The sequence below is a fragment of the Ascidia mentula genome, chromosome 2, assembly GCF_947561715.1.
Source record: "Ascidia mentula chromosome 2, kaAscMent1.1, whole genome shotgun sequence".
Taxonomy (NCBI): domain Eukaryota; kingdom Metazoa; phylum Chordata; class Ascidiacea; order Phlebobranchia; family Ascidiidae; genus Ascidia; species Ascidia mentula.
Genome location: NC_138567.1, coordinates 8,042,346 through 8,067,582, shown reverse-complemented (window position 1 = coordinate 8,067,582; position 25,237 = coordinate 8,042,346). Strand labels below are relative to the sequence as shown.

At 39.7% G+C, this 25,237-nt stretch overlaps 2 protein-coding genes across 2 annotated transcripts; one reads left to right on the top strand and one right to left on the bottom strand.

Moving 5' to 3' along the window:
- Nucleotides 1–85: 85 nt before the first annotated feature.
- Nucleotides 86–9,105, bottom strand: LOC145890654 (ubiquitin carboxyl-terminal hydrolase 7-like). Its single transcript, XM_082981782.1, has 13 exons — nucleotides 7,541–9,105; nucleotides 6,441–6,611; nucleotides 5,741–5,875; nucleotides 5,360–5,464; nucleotides 5,055–5,205; nucleotides 4,604–4,810; nucleotides 3,858–4,169; nucleotides 3,607–3,741; nucleotides 2,900–3,088; nucleotides 2,389–2,547; nucleotides 1,801–1,995; nucleotides 1,508–1,588; nucleotides 86–1,288 (listed from the first exon to the last, which is right to left on the bottom strand). Exons 1-13 carry the CDS (start codon nucleotides 8,929–8,931, stop codon nucleotides 1,175–1,177), a joined length of 3,345 nt encoding a protein of 1,114 aa, XP_082837908.1. The 5' UTR covers nucleotides 8,932–9,105; the 3' UTR covers nucleotides 86–1,174.
- Nucleotides 9,106–10,944: 1,839 nt separating this feature from the next.
- LOC145888497 (chromatin remodeling protein domino-like) lies at nucleotides 10,945–24,838 on the top strand. The gene is made up of 42 exons (XM_082979251.1): nucleotides 10,945–11,046; nucleotides 11,335–11,755; nucleotides 11,835–11,890; nucleotides 11,955–12,032; nucleotides 12,159–12,312; nucleotides 12,377–12,490; nucleotides 12,554–12,694; nucleotides 12,941–13,115; nucleotides 13,175–13,255; nucleotides 13,325–13,467; nucleotides 13,690–13,755; nucleotides 13,920–14,060; nucleotides 14,242–14,361; nucleotides 14,669–14,795; nucleotides 15,061–15,152; nucleotides 15,215–15,322; nucleotides 15,471–15,648; nucleotides 15,894–16,018; nucleotides 16,126–16,248; nucleotides 16,559–16,729; nucleotides 16,791–16,871; nucleotides 16,933–17,069; nucleotides 17,254–17,440; nucleotides 17,662–17,801; nucleotides 18,147–18,228; nucleotides 18,513–18,566; nucleotides 18,637–18,706; nucleotides 18,802–18,906; nucleotides 19,092–19,196; nucleotides 19,596–19,640; nucleotides 19,782–19,828; nucleotides 20,078–20,220; nucleotides 20,293–20,403; nucleotides 20,581–20,783; nucleotides 20,848–21,017; nucleotides 21,199–21,353; nucleotides 21,694–21,850; nucleotides 21,932–22,048; nucleotides 22,236–22,340; nucleotides 22,523–22,589; nucleotides 22,657–22,805; nucleotides 22,861–24,838. Exons 2-42 carry the CDS (start codon nucleotides 11,435–11,437, stop codon nucleotides 24,592–24,594), a joined length of 6,678 nt encoding a protein of 2,225 aa, XP_082835377.1. The 5' UTR covers nucleotides 10,945–11,046; nucleotides 11,335–11,434; the 3' UTR covers nucleotides 24,595–24,838.
- The last annotated feature ends 399 nt before the right edge of the window (nucleotides 24,839–25,237 follow it).

Genomic DNA, 25,237 nt, shown 5'->3' with positions numbered 1-25,237 from the left:
TTCAAACAGGTTTTGCCAGGCTTTTTCAACATAAATTTTCCTATACCTCCTTTAACAGAAATCAATCATACAAGGCTAATAGGAGTTGTCACGAAAATATTTAATAGCAACTTCCAAATAACATTAAAAATTAGGATTATGCACAAAATTACTTCACAACAAGGCATCTGTCAAAGAAATCCCATTATATTCGACAAATGGCCAATCAGGTAACATTCAAGTTGCTATATTAAAAACAAAGCATTTTCATCCGGTTTTCATTAGCTTTCACTGACTGACTATAAAGTGCGACTGTACACAAAATTTATTACGGGATCATCCAAATGCTGCCTTAGAGTGCAAGTCTGCCGTTTGCTCGGTCTCCGAGCTTTCCAAACAGGAAAACAACAAACCATACGAAAGGGTAATAATCATGCAGCAAGCCGCTACACTAGAACAATCACATGTTACAATTATGTACACCAGCGGTCGCGCCCTGACATGAAAACGCTACACACGCACACACGGAAAAGCTACTGTAAAGAAGTCTCTATCAACGGCGCTACCTGCCGTTAACCGCTTGATGTATTTATAAGTCACTGGAAATTGCCTACGTTAGAATGCTTTGGTAGTGCGGGGCATGTCAAAGCAAGTAGCAAAGCGCGAGTACTTTTATAGGGGGGCGACTCTGAAGCAAGAGCGCTGGTGTTCGCTATGCATGTTGACACTGTCGTGTGTCCCCCGTAGGTGAACTTAGGAGCTGGTTTGTACAATGCATGAACTTTCAACCGAAGATCGAGTCAACACAAAAAAACATAGACCTTGCCGCCGCAAAACACAACACACACACACATGACCCCCAGTCACGTATTCCATGCACAGAACTTCAGCCGGGCAGCGCTGCCACAACATCGCCGTGATTAATATAGGGGAAAATAAATAGCACAATATTTGTGAAACGATGTGCGCCGACTAATGGTCCAAGTTTTCTTTATTTTTCAAGAAAAGTATAACAAAGAAACGAAAACTATGAAGACCAGACTGAATTTAAGTCGGGAACCAGACGTTGGAACTAATACATAAATTGGGACATAAGCCAGGCGAATTTCTGCTTTTTTTGTGAAAATAAAGAACAAAAGAATGCGACAAATTGGGGAAAAGCAAGTTTGGACAGTGACTATCGGGCATGAACGAATCAATTATGTATTTTTATTGCCTTCTCTGTGTAACCGAAGCGATTCTGGTGGCGTTTTGAATTCTTGTTGAGATGGTCCAATCCGATCCAAGCTTTGTTGCATAGTTTTGAACTCTGGAAAAATGTGGTTAGTTATTTGCAGTCACGTGATGCTTTTCGTGACGTAAGCTTTACTTTTCTCCCGGGCGACGAATTAACAACAGCAATGCAAAAATTAAATATATTTTATCATAGATGTGTGTGCACCACGGCCTGTCAGAGCACTTTGTTTTACTTTTCGTCCAGTTTTGTTTGCTGCCATATAATATAGCAATGCTAATACACGGTTCTTACCGGACTTGAAAGCGGTGCTGGCGGTGGCATGACGTCCTTCAGGTTGATGGTAATGTCCATTTCTTCGGACATGTATTTCACCTGTACACCAAATATATACCCATTTACTGAGTGCAACAGAACGTTCTGCCCAAGTCGAACATTACTATTTTGGGTTTAACATAACTTTAAAAGTTTGGAAATTAAACACATTCTAAGTATACTTATATGCTTTACGGTGGGGATTCGAAATATTGAGAGTTAAATGGCTGTTTCAGTTAAATTCAAACAGAAAAAAAGCAACACTCTCTCACCTGTCCGTTGACGACCACAGCTATCTTGTACTTTTCGAATATGTTGTCGGAAATGTCCATAGCTTTCTGAATCCGTTCCTTAATGTCGTGGAAGCGTTCCCCAGTACGTATCTTGATAAGTATGGGCGTTCCGAAGGTGTTGTAGATGTCTTTGTGGAAGTGCACAGTGCATATGAGTACCTCGTCGTCACCGATCTAGAAAACAGCCACATTTTGATTGACGCTGACCAGAAAATCGGTTGAATTCGGCGTGCTCTGACAACGTTACTGTATCTCGCACTTGCGATCTTGCAGGCAGTATGCAATGCCTGATTAATTGTTTGAAAGTGGAAACAAACCAAGATCTGCCCATTCACAACTGCCTCGAATATAACACGTATATTGACTTTGTTGTTTCGCGATAAATGTACTACACACACTGTCCAGTCAAGATCAACGACAATGGGATCCTTATCCACGGTATACAGATTTCTTTAAGACAGCATAACATTTAATTCGGTATTGAGACTACGGTTTTACATGTCTTCACCCCCAAAAAGGCTTCTTTCCATACAAGAAGAAACTTATCTATGTTCCCACGCCACGTACCTCCTTCTGGTCATCTGGGACCATCTCTATCCTGTAAAGTCGCGCCGTCTGGCCGTATGACGTCAGCTCCTCGAGGGGTTTTTCCCTTCTTAAGATCTCGCAAATTTTGTTTCCAACCACTTCCAGAAGACGAAGCTCGCGACTGTCGTCAATGTTTAACTGAAGCAAATAAACGAGTTTCATATTTGAGTAACCGCTTACACCCAGGAGAAAGTACGAATCACATGATGAGCATTTAAAAAGGTTTACCTATGGATCTTAAGGCTGCTAATCTTAAGTGTCAAGAAATTTGAAATGTAACCAAACAGGTGGTTTATATGATGTATTTTTTTTCCAATGTACATGTCTATGTGCATTTTTTGTGCCATCTACTGACAAAAAAATTCCTTTTTGCAATGTTTTAAGCAAAATCTCAGTGTGGAGGTGTAACAAACTGGAATCATGCAATGTCTGTCAGAAGCATCTCCTCCACACATCCAAACAATCAGAATTCAATTAGTGGTTCATGTACCTTTTTTCTGCATTCCTCAAGAATGCCAGCAACACAACTGGTTTTGTTTGGGTAAAGAATGATTTCTTCCTCTTTAAGATTGGGAGCGACAAACATACATTTGAATTGTCTCTTTGTTTCGAATTCATCCACCTTCATGGTAAGTTGTTGATAGTAGAGGCGTTTAGCTTGCTTTCTTGAGCCGTAAATCTGTGAAGAATGGATATAGATGTCTACTGGCCACGTAATGTCTTCAGTAACAATAACTTGCCCTAAGCCCGTCATATATTCTTAGAGGCAATATAAGTTGACAATGAAGCAAGGTCTATTTGAATATGCAAAAATACTGTGATGCCCAAAAGAGTATTGTCTGGTTCTTAAGTCCAATAATCAAACTGATATTGTTGTTATAGCACAAAAATGGAGAAAAATTTTGACTGCCATGTCTGTGAACCTGATAATACAGCACAATACAAACACCTTGTTTTTTTTAGGCCACCGGGAAAAGTTGTCATGGTAAGTTTGTATAGGTTGATGTCAGTTACTAATACAAATTGTTTCAGCTACTTTATGCCACTGTCACTGTCAAAAGTACACCAAAATATAATCTGTAAGTAGTTTCATAAACAGACTAAAAAATATCCCAACATTGGCTAATTTTAACAAGTGAAAAAGGTTGGACCAACCAGCATTTCAGAACAAATTCCGGTGTTGCTAAAAAATCTTACCTGAAGCAGGTCTTTCAGCTGACCATCAAAACTGGAACGAATAACGCTCCCAGCCATATCTCTCGCAGTTTGAACACGGAAGAACTGCAACATCATCGGATCAGTGTCCAAACGCTCAGCAACTTTCTTGGCAAACTGCAAACATAGGTTGTTCCATTTAATCTGTTTTATCGTCTCTTTTTTGAGAACCATAGTCGTTTTTACACAGAGTTTTAAAATCCTACATGAAGAATAGGCAAACATATATATACCTGTCCGTAAGTCCAATTGCGATTTAGGGACACAACAAATCCAGGATCAAGGGGATCATTCTTGTCACAGAAAAGCACATCGACCCGATAGAAAATGTCAAGGAAGAATCGGCAAGCATCAGGCAGTCCTGGAGCGGCCGGTTGAAACACAATGATGTTGCCATCCATCAATTTGTCCATCACTTCACCAAGCTGGCGGAAGCGTTCACTCAGCATACGAAGCTCGGATGCACTGATCTCTTCAAACAGAGTCAGTTGTACGTTGGGCTCAAGACCTCCACGCTTTCTGAGCTCAGGTTCAATATCAGCAACCTGTAATTTGTTTGACATTGTTTGCCATGTTTACTCATGCAATGGAAACCCGTTTAACAACCCACAGCACTGGAAAGTACATCACATGAGTAAGGAAACAACATTGTGTGCATAAAGAAACAAGAATTAAACATTTAAGGCAGGATTTTTCAACTTGTTTTGGTTCGGTGGACCATCTGGCCATTTCTTTTGACTCCCAATACTAATAAAAACCTTATTTTTGTTCAGATCAGACACCCAGTGCCTTAAAAGACCCTGATTTGATTTTTTGTTTATTGTCCAAAGTAAAAATATTTTGTCATTCTTCTGCCAATAAATCCAATGCATTTCTCAAAACAAAATTTAAATGTCATTCTAAGGCAACAGAACGTTTATAACAGATGGACAGTCGAAGCACAGCATTTGTTTGAACAGTTTGGAAAATTAAACCTGACCTTGGTTCCCTCAATAGGTACGGCAACATGGCCACAGTATGACAAGCTCTGTGTGTGTGGATTGTACATCTTCAAGAATAGGAGGATGTCGCCTTGTTTGTCAAATGCAGGAAGTGAAGAAAGCTCTGAGTCCGGAGGCAGGGTTTCCAACCACAGATGCCATGGGTTTTCATTGTCTGCTATCTCCTGCAGTGTTTTGCCGACAGTCTGCGCAAAACAGTGTTGTTAACTGGTGAATCATAGACACTAGACACAGAGAGGTTGTTTACCAATTTCGGCAACATGAGATGTTTTACCAAAATGTTTTTCCCTAAAATTTGTAATGTTTGTGACTAAAAAATTTCTGAGACAAACTGAAGAAATACAGTATTAAAAAATAGTTCTGCTTCTTGGGAAATTGAAACCAAGATAGAAAACGGATACATGAATACAACAATGGTGTGAGATTTACATCGGTCATATCGAGAAGGGCTGGTCTCCAGGTTGTATTGGGCCGTTGCGTAAAAAGCCACAGTCGGAATTGATTGGTTGGAAATCCAATTAGCTTGGAAATGTTTTTCATCAAGTCCTCATACGATGCCTGCCTCAATATTTTCAGATGCCTGAAGGAACAAAAAAGAAAAATTGAAGAAATTGAAAAGAAAAGCCTTAAATGACAGGTTCCTTGGAAACAATCTGCCTCACACAAGCATTATGATAAAAAAAAAATTCTTCGTGAAAACAACTTCCGAAAAACAATAAAGGTGCTTGACCAACCTTATCATGTAAGACCTATCAAAGTCAAAGAGGTCCTCTCCCTGATGTCCACAAAACATATCCTCAGTAATAAGGTTGACTGCCATGTACAAATGCGCTTCTTGCCTGAAAGAATAAAGTGTTTCACTGTAGAGTAGTACCTCTTTTTTTAAAAGCAACAAATTTAAAATTACTCACAATGAGTGGCAGATAATCAGTGTCAGTGTGTTATTTTATGATGTAAGATCTTTGTAAGTAATTTTAGATATCTGACAGGCAAAGACAGATCCGTCAGTACTCTGTACCACCGAGCAAAGAGGCTAATTTTGTGGTCTTTATGACATTTTCCCCCAAATTTAAGATGTTCACCAATGAAACATGTTTTAACAGTTTGTAACAAACCTCTCTTTGCGCCGATAGTTTTCCAGCTTCCGTTCTTCACTAAGACGATGCATCAGCTGTTCCGGTATGTCATCATCAGTTACAGGACAAAGTACATCTTTCAGCTTGTTTTTGCGGATGTACACCAACATGTAACTATCAAGAAAACAAAATTGTAACCATATTTTCTTAATTTTTTCTGTATAATTTACACACGTCGTTAACCGGACTCTGTCACAAACACTAAAATCAGTTAATTTATGTAACTAACAAACACATCACTTTGGTGTTAACGTTACATTTTTTCGTTTTCTTGGTATTGGTTGTGTTCTGTACTAGTACCATTACCCTGAGGAAGCCTTGTTGGATAACAGGCGAAACGTCGGTCAATAAAGTTACGTTTTTATTGTGCCAGAAGAACAGACTATTAAATTACATAACTTTGGATGTAAGATGAAGACAAGCAACAATATGCCAATGTATTGATACACCTACTGACCTACACCTTCAGGATTTGCAATTATACACTTTGTTGGTTTTAGATTGTTAAGTTTTATGGATTTAGTCAGGAAGAATAAAAAAGTTAAAGCTAATCATTACAAGCAAACATTTCAAACACAGCTGTGCTCATCATCAGGGCTGTGAACTAATTGACTGAGTTGTGACTATATGGACTTATTATCTACTTTGGATATATAAAAATTCATTTGCAAACACTTACGCATTTGTTGAATTTCTTCCGATAAAAGAATCATCACCCACACCACCAAAACTTCCCAGAAATGCTTCTTTCTTTGTGCACCGAGACACCACATCATCATCAAACTTGCACCATTTTCCATCACCCTTGGGGTTAAGGTAAGCAACATAATGCCCTCCATGGTTGTCACCACTGAAATGAATTTACAATCGTTTGAACAATAGATCCAATGCTGGTTGGATTTGTGGTTGTGATATAAGTTTTTTGTCTCATTTGTTGTCAATGAATAGTTATAGTACAAATTAATCACAATAAATTTACGTTATTCAGAGTACAGGAAATGACAAATAAAACATGCTAATGCAGTAAAAATTGATCAAACAAACATAACACTTTAATATATGCATTTGTGCATAAGAGCATGAATCACATCAAGCCTCTTTTTTAAAAATATGTTTATATACATTAACTGGAAATACATATGTATACATATGAAATAACTGTTCTCAATGATAAAGACTTTATATTATAAAGTTTAAAATTTATGTTAGTAAAGTTTTTGAATAATTTAGATGTGTGGTGAAGACAGAGGCCAAAGATTATTTCCAAAGTGACTAAGACAATTATGCTTACTGGGGTCCCCAAAAGCAGTATGGTAGTTCAGGCAAAAGTAAAGTTATTCAAACACTAGTAACTGATTAGTAAGAGTAAAGGGGTTTGGCAGTGAATACACATATATTTTTATAATATACATTTTGCAACCATATATGAAATCCTGCATGCAGTCATTAAAAATTAATCAGATATTTATAGTAAGTTCAACCACTTTTAGTACTTGTCAAAAATTTAACACTTTGATCTAACAAGCAGTGGACAGTCCTTGAAAATACCAATGCCAATAACTGTTAAAAAAAAAAATAACAGCATACACTACAAGTACCAAAGCTAAGTGCCCACAAACCACATTTCATACACCCAGCTCATGTGGGTGTTTGATCACAGTTTGTTAGGTTTAATAAAGTACATTACTTACCATTACGCCAACTTAAGTTACAGAGAACATAAATCAGACATATATATTACGCAAAGGAAACATGCATAAATAACAGATAAAATTTTACCTGTGTACAAGAATTGCATGAAGAATATAGATTGCGGGATCATTTTCACTTGGACCCTCCATGAATTCATCCAAGTTCAAAGCCTCAGGGAACTCATAGCGATCGTTGGTTTTAACATACATATCTGAAACTGGGTCGTACTGAAACCTCAGCAATTGTAGATGCAATACGGAAGGAAAATATTTAAAAATGATTCCCTTCTCAGCATCTTGCATGCCATAGTCTCCGGCATCAAACTTATTGTCCCCATCTAGAGTGTCTGGCTTTACATAGTTGCGAAATGACTCCAGCACATTCTTATTTCCTTTCACAATAAGCTGGATGTCAAAAAAGGACTCCTCGCGACTAGAAACATAGTCGACATTCTTGCACTTTACGTAGGACTTGAACTTGCCCTCTAAAAGGCCTGGAATCGTTCCTTCCACACATGTGCCTTTCATTTTCAACTCGACGTTGTCAAGCAAAACCCTGCTCAGTTCCTGCACATCATGCTGCATGAAGGAATCAAGCGTTTCCCAGCCAAAGGACTTTGTAAGCTTTTTAGTGCCCACCGGTTTGTCATTATATTGCAACTCGTAAAAGACACGCTGAAGAGCTAGCGGAACACTTTTCATGGCATCATCGCTGTCTGTGGGCATCATATAAACAGCCCTGCGCAATTTATTGGTGAAGTACAAAGTCTGTAATAAACTATTCATGTAACATGTGGCTCCCTGATTTTTTAAACCAATGTAGCCAGTAAGCTTTCTACTATCCCAAGCCAGGCCATGTGGAGCATCAGCAAACACATGAACCTGGAAAGTCATTTTCTTATCTGCTGTGATGTATCCTTTCTCTGGATTGACAACGTCAGCCCAGGAAAGAAATGTGCTAAATCCCCAGTCGTTTTCCTTGCAATAGAATACATGATCGATTTTTTTCTCAATTACTTCAGAACCTTCCTTGGCTGGAAGGATACGCAGCTCGGCTGATCCATGACAAGACCAGGAGGTTGAATCGTTCTCTGCATTGCACTGTAGGAAGTAACCCAGGCTTCTGATAGCTGCGGACCTATCATGGCCTGTACGTGGCATGACCAAAATTCGCCATGGCAGGCCACGCACATATGTAGGTTGACTTGTAACAGATTCAGAAAGCTTGTGAATATTATCCACAGTGTGTGAGAAAGTAGCCTCCGATCTGTAAAAACCATACTCATCATCCTCTTCCGTTATATCTTCTGACTTGGAATCCTCATTTTCTGACATTTCTCCATTAACCATGCTTGTGTCATTCACTACTGATGCTTCTTCTGTATCCATTTTCTCTGCGGTTTCATTGTCAGTTGTAATTTCTGGTACTTCAGGGGTTTGTGGCGCGACAGCATCGGGTGATTTGTTGCCCTCCTCCATGGGTGTGTATTTTGATTCAAGCCTAGGCACGCTCAGAGAACCCAAGTCAGCTGACACCTGCTTACTCTTGCTATGTATGTGCCCAATGACTGCAAATTCTGGATTCAGTGGCACCACAGGCAATAGTTTCACTCACTCTTTAGTCAACCTATCATGAAAGCTTTATCCCATTCCTAATCTATGTAAAAATGTGTTTGTTGAAAAATGCACAAGTGATAAATCGCTTTATACTTTGTGATGTGACAGTTAATACCATTTAGAGATCATCATAAGCACATCAGATACTTGATACATTTTGTGTCAAATCTCATATTCCTGATATAGGCATTTTTCCAAAAGTTTACTTCATTCAACTGAAATATGTATCTACCTGTAAATCGACAAAATGGGGCAAATCCAAAAGGGTTCTTACCAGCATGTGACAAGACTGTTTACAAAAACATGCACCTTTTTATGTGACAACACCCAAGAGTGGAAAGCACAACGAAAATGAATCAAATCACATTTTATTCCAATGTTGCTTAACAAAGTTTACCGATTTAGGGTTTACTTTTGAAACCAATAATGTTTAACTTTGGATAACGTAACGTGTATAAGTTACAAGGAAATTTGTTTGTTGATGTTAATAAATACAATAGGCCTACATATAAAACAACATAAAGACATAAAATCGGTGTGCACTTAAGATAGTGTCATAATGATGAAAGCTGGTTTGCACACCACTGTAGCAAAATATTCACAAAATACGACAGAGAAACAGGAACCAGAAAACCAAATTTCCAGTTTCACTAAAGTCATACAGTTTACTGTGATTGACTGTTACAGCCCTATTTTCACACCGATACGAACATAAGTATTACGTAGAGGGCGGGGTGTATTCAAAGAAACAAATAAAATGTTATTTATAACAGTTTTTGCGCTTTGGTTCGACTAATGATTTTCAAAGTCAAACTATTGTTTGACAAACCGAAAATTAACATCTGTAGTAATCGCAAATGGTAGGCAAATGTCAGACAAAATATAATGTTTGACTGTATCAACAAAAATTCGCCTGTGTATAGGGTCATTATGCAGGCTCGTGACGATATTTAGTCGGCTCATTAAAATTGTGGTTCAAAAGGAACTAAAATTTAGTTGGTCGACAAACAAGTATCGTAAAAATGTTTGGGAAACCCTGGCGTTATATCACTCAAATCTCAATGGCGATATACTTTCAAACGTTTTTTCGAAAGTACAGTCAAACATAAAGTGCTCAAATTGGCATTTGTCAAAATTAATTGAACTTTTAATATTTATGTGTGAGGACCTTAGCGGAAATGATTAACTTATATATGGCCAATGGATTTTGGCGAAAACGTCTTTTGAGAACAGCCAGGGCCCTGTTAGGGGAAAAACGTGTGAGAATAATGCTAAGATTTAAAAGGGGATGCCTTTCGTGTACCGATACCATAGATGGGAGGCTGATACGACGCAGCGGATACCTACACCCCCTCTCATTGAGGGTAAACAACAGAAACTCCAACATGCTTGCAGTGAGTATCAGGGCGTCAAAAGTAAAACAAGGCGCGCCACACCTCAAACTTTTGCCGTGAACTTTCTCTACAATACGACAAAACAAATATCTCTTTGTAATTAGGCCTACACAAAAAAACAAATTTGCAATTATTTCCTTTTCATGAGTGCTACACGCGCAGTATGGATTGAAAAATCGTTTGAGATGGATTAAATATTGTAAAAATTTTCACTTTGTTAATTTCGTCCCGACGAAAAATAAATAATTAGGCATGTGGCCTAATTTTTTCAGCTGGGATTCCTCGGAAGAGAGCGCTGAAATATTGCCGCGCAAGCAATACAAAAAGAACGAACCGCGTGGCGAAAAAAGCAGTACTGCGCATGCGCGTTGCATGGCCAACGTGAGATTCGCCATTTTCGCGCTCACTCTTTCTTGGTGGTTAGTTGAAGTGGAGGTGAGTTGTAATTTTGTGATTTATGATGTTCTAATTTTTTTATGGTAGAATACGGTAGTGTTAAAATGGTTGTAAGGCATTATTCAGTCAAAATGATTGCTACTTGACGTTGGATGGACTACCATAGCGGGGATTTCTGCAGATACAGGTAAACCATTGTACTGTGCATTCATAATCGCGCGTGGCACTTTTTACAGCTTCAAGTGCATGTAGACTTATAACTGCATTTTTTAAACACTCGTTACGCTGTGTTTTATCGACAGTATGTTTGCAAGGTGCCACATCCTTTTTCATCTGGTTTTAATTTGACCATTTTGAAAAAAAATTTAAATGTTTGATAATGGTCTAAAAATTTTGCAAATTTTGATGTTAATTTAATCTCTATGCTTAGTTTACTAATGTACTGTGAATTGGATTTTCTTTTTTTTGTTCTTAGGTGGCAAAGTCTGTTGCCTGGTATTGCGAAATCTTCACTTGGACCTACCGGACATGAAATGCCGTAGAAAGTACATTTAAAAGCATTTTTTCGCATTCGAATGGATGCCTTAAATTCCCAATCAGTACCAGAAAAAAGGGCACTGGTGTTAGAATCCAAAAATACTGAACTTTCCAACTCTGTAGATCATTACAAAAACTTGCTTACAGAGCTGTTCTTTCTTCAACATGATGGCAACTATGTAGAATTTTCAAACTTTAAGAAACGGCCGTCGAAACAACTAAATGAACACATTAATCAAAATCCAATTATTTCGAACAAGAGAAAGGTTTCCTCAGATTCCACTACAAGTGTGACACAATCTGTATTAACTCCAGAATCAGTGCAGTCTGATGTCCTAAAACCTGTGCAAGAGGAAAAGGTATGTACAAAACATTTAAACTCGCAATAGTTAAATATATATATATAAGGAAATGTTGAACTGACCTGTTCTTTTGTAGGAACCAGAGAAAATAGATCAAGATAATGCAACCCCTACTGCTACCACTAGCAATAGGTAAGTAGGTTGGGTCGTGTTAAACCAAATTCGTGATTGCGTGAATCATGAAAATTTTTTTTAGAGAATCTCCTCAGCCAGATCCAGCCAAAGTTCGACATGCATTTACTTCTGCCAGCTTGTCACCTGCTACTGTTCTGAGGTCGGTGTTTTGCTCTGCTAATCGTTGCATGGATTGTTGTCAACTTATTAAGCCTTGACTGACCAACCTGATTTGAGTATATGCCAACAGATTCTAACCATGAAATTGCATCTTTCCACAAAACAGATTGAAACAATCGTCAAGGCAAAGCTTGTCTGATGTGTACGAAGTAAGCTCCCAGGAAGAGATACTGGAGCGTGCCAAACAGGAAGCAGTTATCCAACGCAGAGTTGCAGAACTAAGGAAACAGGGGCTATGGTCACAACGCCGTCTTCCCAAGGTAATATATTATGGAGTAAATTGTAAATGCAGTGGTTAAAAAGCTTTCTGCTGGTATTTCATAGGTGCAAGAACCAGCTAGGAACAAAACTCACTGGGATTATTTGCTTGAAGAAATGCGATGGCTGGCTGCTGATTTTGCACAGGAACGTAAATGGAAACGTGTGGCAGCCAGAAAGGTGTGTAAGTTTTGCTGTAGGTGTTATCTTGGTAATAGCAATATCCTGTATTTTATTTTTAAGTTGGTCCGCATGGTTACGAATCACCACAAAGAACAGAGAGAGAAAGAAAAAAAGGCTGAAAAAGAAGGTCAACAAAAGCTAAGAAGAATTGCGTCCTCGATTGCACGCCAAGTTCGAGTTTTCTGGTCCAACATTGGAAAGGTATAACATTTCGATCATCACCGTCCCCAAAGTGAATCAACATGCCTTAAAGCAACTGCTTTGTAGTTCTATCTACTAAGCTTTGTCCCCAGTTGATTCAAAGATAATGGCAGGTTCTGCTTCTGTGCATCGACAGTATATTCTTTGTGCAGCAATATAACCTGACACATTTAGACTTGCTGTTAAAAAGAAAAAGAGGCAATGTCATATTGGAATTTAGTTTCAAACTGCCCACTTCCTGTGTAGGTTGTAGAATACAAGCAACAATGCCTGCTGGATGAGAAGAGGCAGAAAGCATTGGATCTGCATCTTAACTTCATAGTAGATCAGACTGCAAAGTACTCTGATTGGCTGACTCAAGGTCTCAACCAAACACCAACCAGTCCACGGTCGAAAACCAGTTCCAAGCAGGGCAGTGATGGTGAGTGATTCTTAATGGTTTATTGTGCAGCAACCTTGTCAGATTAAAATTTTTTTTAGATGAATTCCTACCTCAGGGTGTTTCAAGTGATGATGAAGAAACTATAGCAAAAGAAGAACTAAACGATGATGAAGAAAGTGGTGAGAATAAGAACTGAAATGTAGCCCTATGTGAATATTTATAATTTTATTTATGTTTATTGCCTTCAGTTATGGATGAAGTAAGTCTGCTTAAGCAAGAAAGCGAACTACCATTTGAAGATCTCCTTCAGCAACTTCCAAAAGATGCAGTGGAAAACTTTGGGAAGCCCCTTCCTGATGTTGAAGAGAATTCCTGTTCTGAATCTGAAGAGGTTTGTCTGCATTTCAGAAAAACAAATTTTGTGATAAGTATTCGTTTCCTTTACTTTGCCTGCAAGGGTTGCATACTTTGTACGGTCATTCAAAGGAATATATGGTACCCTTGTGGTTTGCTTGAACACATGTTGTGGTTTATTCTGTAATGTGTGCTGGCCTAACACAAACAAGTTTTGTTCCATTTTTATTATATTTTAAATAACTTTGTCTTGTCACAGAAAATGGAAGATGCACCTGCAGAATCGAGTAAGACCCAGTCGGCAGTATCATTGGAAGCTTCTATGGTACGATGTGCTAATCAACTAGTTTATACACTTATTCTTCTAATAAGCTATTTTGCAAATTAAGTTTGTGATTTTCGAATTATTGTTTTTATGTAATTGAAAGTATTTGATTTTTTTGGTTTGGAATAGATAATTGATTTTACTGTCATCGGTGTGTTTCATAGGAGGAAAACCTCTCCTCAGATAATGAAGGATCGAGTAAACCACCCTCAATATCACTGAGAAGATCTGCCAGGAAACGACCCAGCGAAACTGACAGAGAAGCTGATACCCCTGTAGAGGCAAAAAAGCCCAAAACTGCACAAGTAAGAGAAGAAAAAACTGTTCGGTGTTTTTTTTCACATTTTATGATGACCGAAAAAGACAAGGGACGTAATGCTGAATCATCGTGTGTAGATTATTGTCTTTCTGAATTTGTTTAACTGACTTCACTTCCAACACAGTCCGTCTGCATCTTTGATTGCAATTTTCCTCTTGACTTTACAGGAGCAAGAAGATAAAGAGTTCAGTGCCAGTGATGAGTCCAGTGACGATGAGGCAACAGTGCAAGAACAGGAGGAGCAGGAGAAAGAAGAGGACCACAAGATGGAATTGGAGAGTTTGCAGGTAAAGTACTAACGTATGTGGTCTATACCTTTTCCCATCTCTTTGCCTCCAAGAATGACAATTTCCTGGCTGGTCATTATTGGGAATACATGAACTGGCACTCATTATTACTGCCCAGGACTGTTATTTCTTGGTCTTGGGAATAAGGTGAAGGCACAGTAACTTATTGTCGTATGTTTTCCTTACCTGTCATTCTTAATCAGTCAGCATATTTCTGCTTAAACCAATATGGTGAACGGTAATGATTAACATTTTAATGAAAATGAAAAAGTTGATGGAAGTATATAAATGTGGTTTCTATTTGCAGGCTGAAGGTGACATGCCCATCGAAGAGTTGCTGAAAATGTACCAAGGAGCCTATGACAAAGATCCCAGCCCACCACCGTCAGAGACACAACAAGAAAATAATAAATCAGACGAGGAAGATTCCGGAAGTATGCACTTTTATGAATTTGATTTGTTTGGTCTGTGCCATGTCAGCTGATGTGTGCCTTCACCCTGGCATACACTTCATGCTGTACATGTCAAGAGCAAATACCTCTTTACCATCCTTTAGTTTAAATATGTATTAAACTAGAAGGTTCCATGCGAGGTGACATACTGTTGTAGACAACACTATTTAGCTTTACCAAAATTGACAAAAATGATTAGATTGGTCCACATATGCTCTGGTTTAAAAGTTTATTTGTTTGTTTGTAGGTTCGAGCGAAAGTGAAGAGAGCGAAGATGAAAAGGAAGAAGAAGAAATTGGCATGGATTACTTACTCAAAACTGACCATGAAAAGGAAAAGGTACTGAACTATAAAAATGACAAATGCAGTGCAAAACTTATTACCATGAAAACTTCTTGAAGAAACCCGACCAAGCAGAAAGGGAAGGAAGCCCCAACAAGGAAATAACAGATGTTGCTGAAGAGGCAATGAATTTACAGCCAACTGGTCATACACTGGCCACCACACAGGTAAAGTTGTACCAAAGTCATCTATACCCTTTTCATGCTTAATTTACCGTTTATTTGTTGTATGTTGTGTTTTAGCTTCAATGCTCACTTTTTACTACTGGGTACATGTTCTTATTTTGCCCAATTCAATGGACCACCTTTTATGTAGGTGATGACTGCCATACCTCATTTACTACGTCACCAGCTGCGTGAATATCAACACATAGGTCTCGACTGGTTGGTCACCATGTACTCAAAGCGACTGAATGGGATTTTGGCCGATGAGATGGGTTTGGGCAAAACAATTCAAACAATTGCCCTTCTGGCACATTTAGCCTGTGAAAAAGGTTTGTTTTGGTATAACGCATTTAATTGTAAAAAAAATACTCTGGTCGTAGTTTTATGAGGTGCCTTCGGTTGCTATGCCAGTTTGTGGTGTGGCGACTAGTGCTAACATCTCAGAAATAAAATCAGGCCTGTAGTTCCCATGCTTTCATTGTTAGTGCTGGTACGGGATATAGGTGTGGTACAAATAATATTCCCAGATGGTTTCCTTTTGGCAAAGTAGGCTATAATACATTATTGCTTTCAGGTGTCTGGGGTCCTCATTTGATTGTTGTGCCAACAAGTGTAATGCTCAACTGGGAAATGGAGTTCAAGAAATGGTGTCCTGGTTTTAAAATCCTCACATATTATGGTTCCCAAAAAGAAAGAAAAGTAAGTTTAACAAAGGATATTAGGATAGGGTTTTCAAAAATTCATAACTCTGTTTTTGTTGACTCATTGAGGCTGGTCTGGTTTTAGTGTATGTCTTGTTTTTGCAGCTAAAACGCACAGGATGGACCAAAAGCAATGCGTTCCATGTATGTATTACCTCATACAAGTTGGTTATCCAAGACCACACAAGTTTCCGGCGGAAAAAGTGGAGATACCTGATACTGGACGAGGTTGGTTAAAATTTAGCATGCCCCTGTGTGCCAAAACCATTGAGACCTTCCCGCAAACATGATGAGAAGTTATCGTTGCACGAATACATATTGTGTGTCAACATTCAACTAGGTCTCTGAATGCAAATATGGTCGGCCAACGAAGGCGTGCAATAAAAGTGCAACTTTGATAGTGTGATTTCATTGCTCCACGCTTTCACTGCTGCACTTACCCTTGCATTGCTTTACAGGCAACTGAGCAACTAACACAACATTAACACACTTCAGATGCTCAAAGAAGCAAAATCAACAAATGCTTGTGCAATTTCAGGCACAGAACATCAAAAACTTCAAGTCCCAGCGTTGGCAGGCACTCCTAAACTTCAATTCCCAACGTAGATTGTTACTGACAGGAACACCACTCCAGAACAATTTAATGGAACTGTGGTCCCTAATGCACTTTCTTATGCCTCAAGTTTTTCAATCGCACAAAGAGTTTAAGGTATGTACAAGCGATTAACAATCAATGTGCTTCTGACACTAACATTGACTCGTTTTGGTAGGAATGGTTTTCAAATCCAATGACTGGTATGATCGAAGGCTCTCAAGAGTTTAATGAGAAGATTGTTCGACGTCTGCACAAGGTGACACCTCATTTCATGGTTTTTATCAGAAACATTGGCAAAATAAGTTTCTGCTTATCAGGTTCTTCGGCCGTTTCTTCTCAGAAGGGTGAAGAAGGATGTTGAAAAGCAGATGCCCAACAAATATGAACACGTCGTCAAGTGTCATTTATCCAAGAGGCAGCGATTCCTCTATGAAGATTTCATGTCCAGAGCTGCGTAAGTTGTTTCTACCCTAAACTCCTAACCATTAAAAGATTGTATTAAAAGAAGCCAGTGTTTGGGTACCTGCCTTCTGTCGGAACAATCTGAAATTAGCAACATTTTATGCTCTTTGTGTGTATCTGTCTATCTGCACACTATTTGAGGCTATTAAATGTCACATCTTCAATTTATATTAAAGGACAAAAGACACATTGGCCGGTGGGCACTTCATGAGTGTCATTAATGTCCTGATGCAGCTACGGAAAGTGTGCAACCACCCCAACCTATTTGAACCTCGACCGACTGTGTCCTCCTTTGTGACCGCTCCTATTGCACTCAATGTGCCGTCTCTTGTCCACAAGGCTCTGGAGAAAGGACCCTTCCAGGTAAACCTGGCTTTCATATGCGTCTATCTTTTCCTCTGTCAAAGACATGTCTGCTGGTATTCATGAGCTTGCATGTAACGTATTGGAGGTACAGTAAATGAAAATTCTCCACACAGGGCGTCAGCTATGGCGTCGCTGAACTTAAAACATTTTCAACAATATTTGTTAGTAAAAATTTTTTTGTGCCCAAAATTTGGTGAACAAGAAACTTGTTAATGCAGAAAGTTTGCCTTTCAAACTTGAACCTCCACATCCCAACCTTGAGTGAAATCTCCAGTCTTAATGCCAACAAGATTAAACAACTGCAAACCCCCAGAAAGCTAATAGAGGAAATTTATAGCAATCCACCAGCTGTTGACAGGTGAGCAAACTGAAATCTTGCTGCTGATGTCACCAGCCCCCTCTACCATCAATAAGAAAGATCAATTTTCCTATTGACTTGCCTTGGGGGAAGATTGAACAGTGGTGATATTTTACGTGCTAGCATTGCTACCAGTTAATGTGTTGCACAATGTGCTCTTCTCCACATTGCGAATACTTTTGGACCTCAGGGAAACATGTTACATTAGTGATATGCATTCTTGCAGTAAAAACAAATAGAAACTACACCGTATTTTTCTGAAACTCAAATTTCAAATAATGTTGCCTGTTCTCAAAGTGCATATTGCAATAAAGCAAACCAATATTACTGTGTGCATTTTTTCAGCACCCCTGGCCCAAAAGTAATCACTGATCAGATGAAAGCCATGATCCAGGAAAAGCTATTTCTTGCATCATTGCAGCAACAGGTATGTAACGGTATTTGACAATATGCGATTGTTTAAGAGGTGGTCAGGTTGTTGTCCATCAACTGACCACTGTCATACCAATCGTAAATAATTTGCTTCCACTACATGCAGTGTTTGATATGAAGTTGCACAATGTGTTGTTCATACAGTAGCATGTTAAGCTACATTTTTGGTTAAAAATATAAAGTTTTTCCTATTTAATTATGGCAAGTTTAACTGGCCTAGTGTTTGAAGTTTCTGGCATGACAAAGTATTTTATGTTGATTGTTATAAATTTTGTGTAGAAAACTGCCAATCAACAAAATGCTTCTGTGGGGTTGCTGAACCAAACCAAAGTGGTAAGTTGTCATCGCTGCAATGAAACTTTTAGCACTACTTCTCTTTAGTAGGCAAATATTTTTCTTCAAGGTTGTTTCGAACATGCAGCAAGGTTCCACCTCAAGACTGGTGACTGTGCAGCAAGCCAGGAATGATGGAGGTAAGTAGTGTTTTGTCTTAAAAACTGTAACAAATTCGTCAAGTGTCCCTTTGTCTCATTACTCTTTTTGTTTATTTACATGTGTTTGCCTTCAGAAAACCCACCCAGGTCAACTTCCCAATCCATTACGCTGCAGTATCAGACCGCACAAGGCACAAGATGGGCTACAATACCTAATGGACAGATAAGACATTTACCAGGTGGTTATCCCTTTAATTTACCTAATGCTCTGTAATTGAACGTAGTTCTATGATGATTGATTCTATTGGCATAGTTCATCTGAATATACTGATGTGAAAACAGAATCTTTTTCTGAGATAGTTCAAAGATTCCGTTTGGATTTATCGTTTTGTAGTGCAGGGACTTAACACTAAGTTGTTTGTAGGTGGTGTGGTGCAAATTGTTACATCCGGTGTGGCTTCTAGAGGTTCTACATCATCTTCCCAAACTTCAACAGGACTGCCCTCCACCACTAATGCACAAATGCCTGGTAAGCCCATAAACTATTACATTAATGGATGATAAATATAAATATATGTAACCAGACGTAAAATTTCTACCCAATTATATCCAATGCTACTTAGTCTCTAAAAAAATCTCAGTTTTTTATGAAAAGCATTATTGATTTTTTATATTGTGATCATCAATATTGTTTGATAAAATATCAGTTATAACAAAAGTTTGCATCCTCTTGGTATCTTCATTGTGAGCCTTTCCATAGTTGCAATGATCGATTACGGGTGCTAAATTATGGCCGGTTCTGGCATCGTTAGGAGACGGCTGTTCGGTGCTGTACTTCTTAGTAGAATGTGGGACATATTTTTAACTTGAATAAGTAGTTTTCCAAAGATACGAACTTGTTTTTTGCAACTTAAATGATTTTTTGCAGCTGATGTGGTCACCATTGCCGCTCAGGATTCTGTTTCTTCAAAAGGTTAGGTCTTATTTTTGAGTCATACTTTTCTTTTTGTATTCTTGGTGTGTTATTTTTTTGCATTATAAATTAATCTGTTTGCCTAAATATAGAAAAAACATTGTCAATTACTTGGTGATTTTGAATGTTATTTTGTTATAGATCCAACCATTGTCCGGAAAAAGCGACTTCCTGAAGAATCATATTCAGTATGTTAGACAAATTATTTGATGTTTTAGTTGAAGTAATAAGACCTGTTAACACTTGCATGAGGTGTCACAGCCCATGGCATCTTGTGTAGATCTAAACAGGGAAATTAAGGCTTGTGCATTCCGTATCTGCGTGTAGTTCGTGCATGGCAGACCTCGTAGTGCAAGAACAAAAAAAACATCTTTTTTCTCAGTAATGACATGTATATTTGAAACAACAAGATTCTTAACTTAAATCATTATCTTTAGAAAATGTTGGTTCGCTTAAAAAATGCAAAGAGGGAGGACACGCTTCAGAGACTTTGCAACATCAACGTGCAGCGATGCGAAGCTTACCCCAGCTACTTATCTGCCAACACTGTGCAATTTCTTCAATCAGCCACAGACGCATGGTTTGTGGACTTAAAATTCCCATTTGAGAAAGAATGCTTTAAATTGTTAATTTGAAGCCTTGTTTTTTACAGCTCACCTAAGAGCCAAAGTTGGCACACGGCTCACATAGAGAAGACAAACCTTCAATCAGCAAAGAAATCAAATGAGGAAAGGTTCCAGGAGTTGAGGGATATCTTGCACAGGTTGGTGCCTTGCATAACGTTGTGAATAACTTTACCTTTGCACTAAAAACTACAAACCCCTGGGCTTACTTTTTTTTTTTAGGCGCAGGATTTATAATTAATTTAAAAAAGCACGCAGAACCTATGTAAGGCACTTCAAGTTTTTTCTTTATTTTTAAATTAAGTATTTGTTTGCAGGTTTATTTTTGTGGTTCCCAAAGTAACGACCTCAACTCCACAAATGAATGTTTCACACCCGACCCCTTGGCGAATGCAGGCGAAGAAAAATTCCCTCAATTGCATCCGATCTTATCTCTCCAAGTCATTGAAGGTGTACCACAGCATAACACAGTTGTCTAAAGTGCAATTCCCAGAAGCTCGTTTGATCCAGTACGACTGTGGTCAGTAAAGACATTTATTACTGCCTCAAAAACGAATTCTTACATATTTTATTTATTTTATCAGGAAAACTGCAAGTACTGAGTGTTCTCCTCCGGCGGTTTTGGGCCGAAAAACACCGAATCTTGATCTTCACTCAAATGACCAGAGTCCTTGACATTTTGGAGGCCTTTTTAAGTTACCATGGGTACAGATATCTTCGTCTTGATGGCTCAACACACATTGAACAACGCATGGTATGTTTATGTGAATTGTCTGGTTATAATTGAACCAAATGTAGGTCTATGATTACAACTTCGCCTCAGTCAACCTGAAAGTATGTGACGAAACAAAAGCACTTATGAGACATTCACCCTGGATTGTTGCACTCATTTTCAACATTCAATCCAAAACCTAATAAAAATTTAACCGTTGCAGGCGAGAATGGAGCGATTCAACAACGATCCCAGGATTTTTTGCTTCATCCTCTCCACGAGGAGTGGTGGGATCGGGGTGAATTTAACTGGTGCCGACACAGTTGTCTTCTACGACAGCGATTGGAATCCTACCATGGATGCCCAAGCTCAGGACAGGTACACTCCATACATAAGATTAAGCTTTCGAGTGTCTCCGATAATGATGACAAAAGAGCCGAGTTTAATTTGTTCCACAAGTGGGTTTGTCCCTGTTGACTGTGTCAATATTTTGGGGTTATTTAAGTTCGTAGTTTTAGTAATAATGGGTAAATTGATCTTTTTTGTTAAATAATACTGTATATCGAACCGACGCTCTTTGCACTTTGATCTGTCAACACACTTTCCCCGTGGCACAATGAAGAGACCCTCTTAGCGATAACTTCTGAATCTGAGTTCTCTACAAGCTTTGCTTTGTGCTGAGGTGTTGCTGATGGAGAAACCTGTTTGACTTTGGCAGGTGTCATCGGATCGGCCAAACAAGGGACGTCCACATCTACAGACTTATCAGTGAAAGAACTGTAGAGGAAAATATCCTGAAAAAAGCCAACCAGAAACGACTTCTCGGGAATTTGGCCATCGAGGGTGGAAGTTTCACAACTGCGTTTTTCAAACATGTAAGAAAAAAAATAATTTGGGAATTATTAGGAGCTTGGTTTCTAAAAATGATATTAACCAAACAATTTCGAACTTTGCAGCAAGCCATTAAAGACCTCTTTGATGAACCGTCTGGGTTGGAAGAGCTGACAGAGCCTCCACAACGTCCACTTACTGCCAGGCAAAAGGCTCTTGAAGCATCTAAATCTGAATCTGAGGTAATATTACCATACCGTTTAATTTCCAAAAGTATCAGTTTTCATGCCTGCCAATGATGACAAACTTCTTCTTACTGTGTAAACCACTGTGGTGATTTAAGACACTTGAATCCTGAAGGCTGTGTTTAGCTACTGCAAAGTACAACACTGAAAGCTTGTGTTAACGTTATGTAAAACTTCTATGCAGCCTCAACAAGAGACCAAAGAAAGCGAGGAGAATTTGGAGGAAGCACTGCTTGAAACGGAGGACAAGGAAGATGCAGTGGCAGCCAAACTTCTCAAACAAGAACAGGTGTTTAAACTGTCTATAATAACAAGTTATCATTGAAATTTGCGCGTTACCGATGATGAGTTTGACAAGCATATGTCTGATAAATGTTGATGACAACACAACTACTGAGGCCATTTGAAAATCCTCAAAACTGCTGGTAGTGTTGTCCTTTTGGAGTAATGCGGTAACCTTTTTTGTGACAGGATGCTGTAATGGAGGAGTTCACTGAAGAAGAGAAACAGGAAGATGATGAAGATGAGAATGAAGCTCGTAAGTGTTTTATTGTCTCCCATAGTACCCACTTACCATTGCCTATGGTGCTGTCTTGTTTATACAGAGAGCAGATTCAAGCTTCCCAAAGGCTCTAAGTATGAGGAAGAACTGAAAACCATTTATGAGGAGCTCAATCCTATAGAAAAATATGCACTTAACTTTCTGGAGGTCACTGCCGAGGAGATGAATGACTATGAGCTCAAGATGGCAGAGGTAAATTTCAACCTCCTGTTGTTAATTGTGGTTTTACTATTCCTGTGTTACACAGAGTGAGGTGGAGCAATCCAAGAAGGATTGGCAGCTTCAGCATCTAATCCTGCTCAAGGAGGAAGAAGAGCGAAGGATGGATGTGGAAGAGGACGAGATATTCTACACCAGGGAAGATTCTGAGAACCAGGTGAGCAAGAAAAAAGGCAAGAGGAAGAAAAAGGAGCGCGACATCTGCTTTCTGGATATGTCCACGTCGGAGTCGTCCGGAGACGATGAAGAGGAACAACAAGGCAAAGAGTATCTCTTTGACTTCGAGAATGGGGAGAAACTGTCCACTGGGCCACCTAAGAGAAAACCAAGGCAACCCAAACAGGGACCAGTGAAAAGTCGTGGGCGTGGTCGAGGCAGAGGAAGAGGTCGTGGCAGACCCAGGGGTAGTGGACGTGGAAGGGGTAAACCAAACAATGTTCCACGAACAATTGAAGAAAGGCCTAACGAAAAATACAACAACTTCCGAGGCGAAGAATCGTTCCAGAGAGACGACCTTCTCTGGACAGAGTATGGAGAAGAGACGGCCGGTTACCTCTCGGGCGATTCCGACAGCATTGATCTTTACAACAATTGGCAAGATTACAGTGATGACAATGTGGACCTTTCAGACACAAATGATTTTGAATCGTCAAAGTCTAGTAGCATCATGCCTCACTCCGACTACAGACGTTCACCTCTGTGGAAAGTGACGGAGGGTTCAGACAGTCTTCTTGACAGCAGCACAGACTATGGACCTGTTGAGATTCTCTCCTTCAGTAAATCGGGTCGACCGCGTAAGCGCAACACGAGGCTTTGCCAGGACGAATACGAACTTTTTTCACCTGGGTCTGGCTTCACGGACTCAACAATGCCCTTGAACCCCAAAACAATTAAACCGGCCCAGTCTGTTTACAACATCGTGGTCGAAACGCCGAAGGCCCAAACGGCTGTGCAACGACCTCAGACACCCACTATAGTGAACCGAAGTCCGCATGTTCCAGTATACAGTGTACCGCTGCAAACTTGCGTCACCAGCCACCCGCGCAGTGTGTTCAGTTCCACTGTGGTGCGGAGCAAAACCAACACCACGCCAAACTCCAACCGAGGAACTGTTTTCCTACCCTTCTCGTTTGTTCAAGCGAACACGCCAACACCATATACACCTCAGCAGCCAAAACAGTCCACGGTCACGGCAAAGATTGCTCCCACATCTGTGCGGGGCCAGTCTGTCAATATGATCCGTTTGCCTGGTGCCACGCAACGCATACAACCGCGAGCAAGATCACCGCAGACGTTCGTTATACAGAGACCCGGCCTTTCCCAACAATCGCTGCGGTTCGTATCCAACGTGGCAAGTCAGTCGCCTGTCCTCACTGTAAACAACTCCAGCAATCAAACAACAAAGCAAACGCATAGAGGGCGCGGCGCCTCGAAAGTCGTGCCAAGGACGCAGAAGTTACCCAAGAAAGTAGCCGCCACCACCACCACACAACAGTCTCGATCCAACATTTTTGACCTCGACTTCACTGTCCAAGACACCTCAACCCCTGTCCTGGACAGCGGCAATGACAAATCCGCGTTTTCGTTGTTGGACTCCTTGCAGGAGGAGCTGAAATGCGACCTGACGGTTGCCAGTGACAACGACGAGGACCTGATCACGTTAAACCTCGAACCTGTGCTCAGTGATGCGGAGTCGCTCGCCCCGGAAAATGAGGAGGAACGAAATGTTTTTGAATCCTTTGAATCGCTCTTAAACATGTAACAGAGCTTTCACGCACCGCCATTTAGTATTTCCGCCTTAGCTATTGTTTGACTTAACAACACGATACTAATAGGCAATTTCCTTTTTAATTGAATCTTCTCTTAAAGTTTATATCTTTTCGCTCCCTTTCACTCACTTTAACGAGCGTTAATTTCAATTCGTTCTACTTCCGCCATTGTGTGAAATCGTTGCCTTGACACCACGAAAGTTTACTGTTTGCAATAGAGTTCACACTTTATGTTGACACGTACACTGTGTGGCGCTGTTCTGGTTCGAAGGTTGTGTCTTGGGTTGGAGTGCATTGGGGGATGGCAGGGACAGTCTTGCTAAGCCAGAGAAAGATTATCTCTCACCGGCGGTTGTTTAAAACTCGAATGCATTGGCATGGCTAACTGCGAATTCCTTGCATAACCGAATATTAAAACCTTTGGCCACGAGAACTTTTACAATCAGGCTAGCGCAGAACTTACCATGCCATCCGCGAATGCATTCTGGTTTTAAACACAAACTTCGAGCCGGGTAATGCAGCGAAGGCAGCAAAAAAATTTGGCCGGAAAAGTTTGCCATTTGGATGTGAAAGTTGCCGCCACACAGCTGTGTAATGAGGAGCTCGTGCTAATAAGCTGTGTTCGCTTCGCAGATA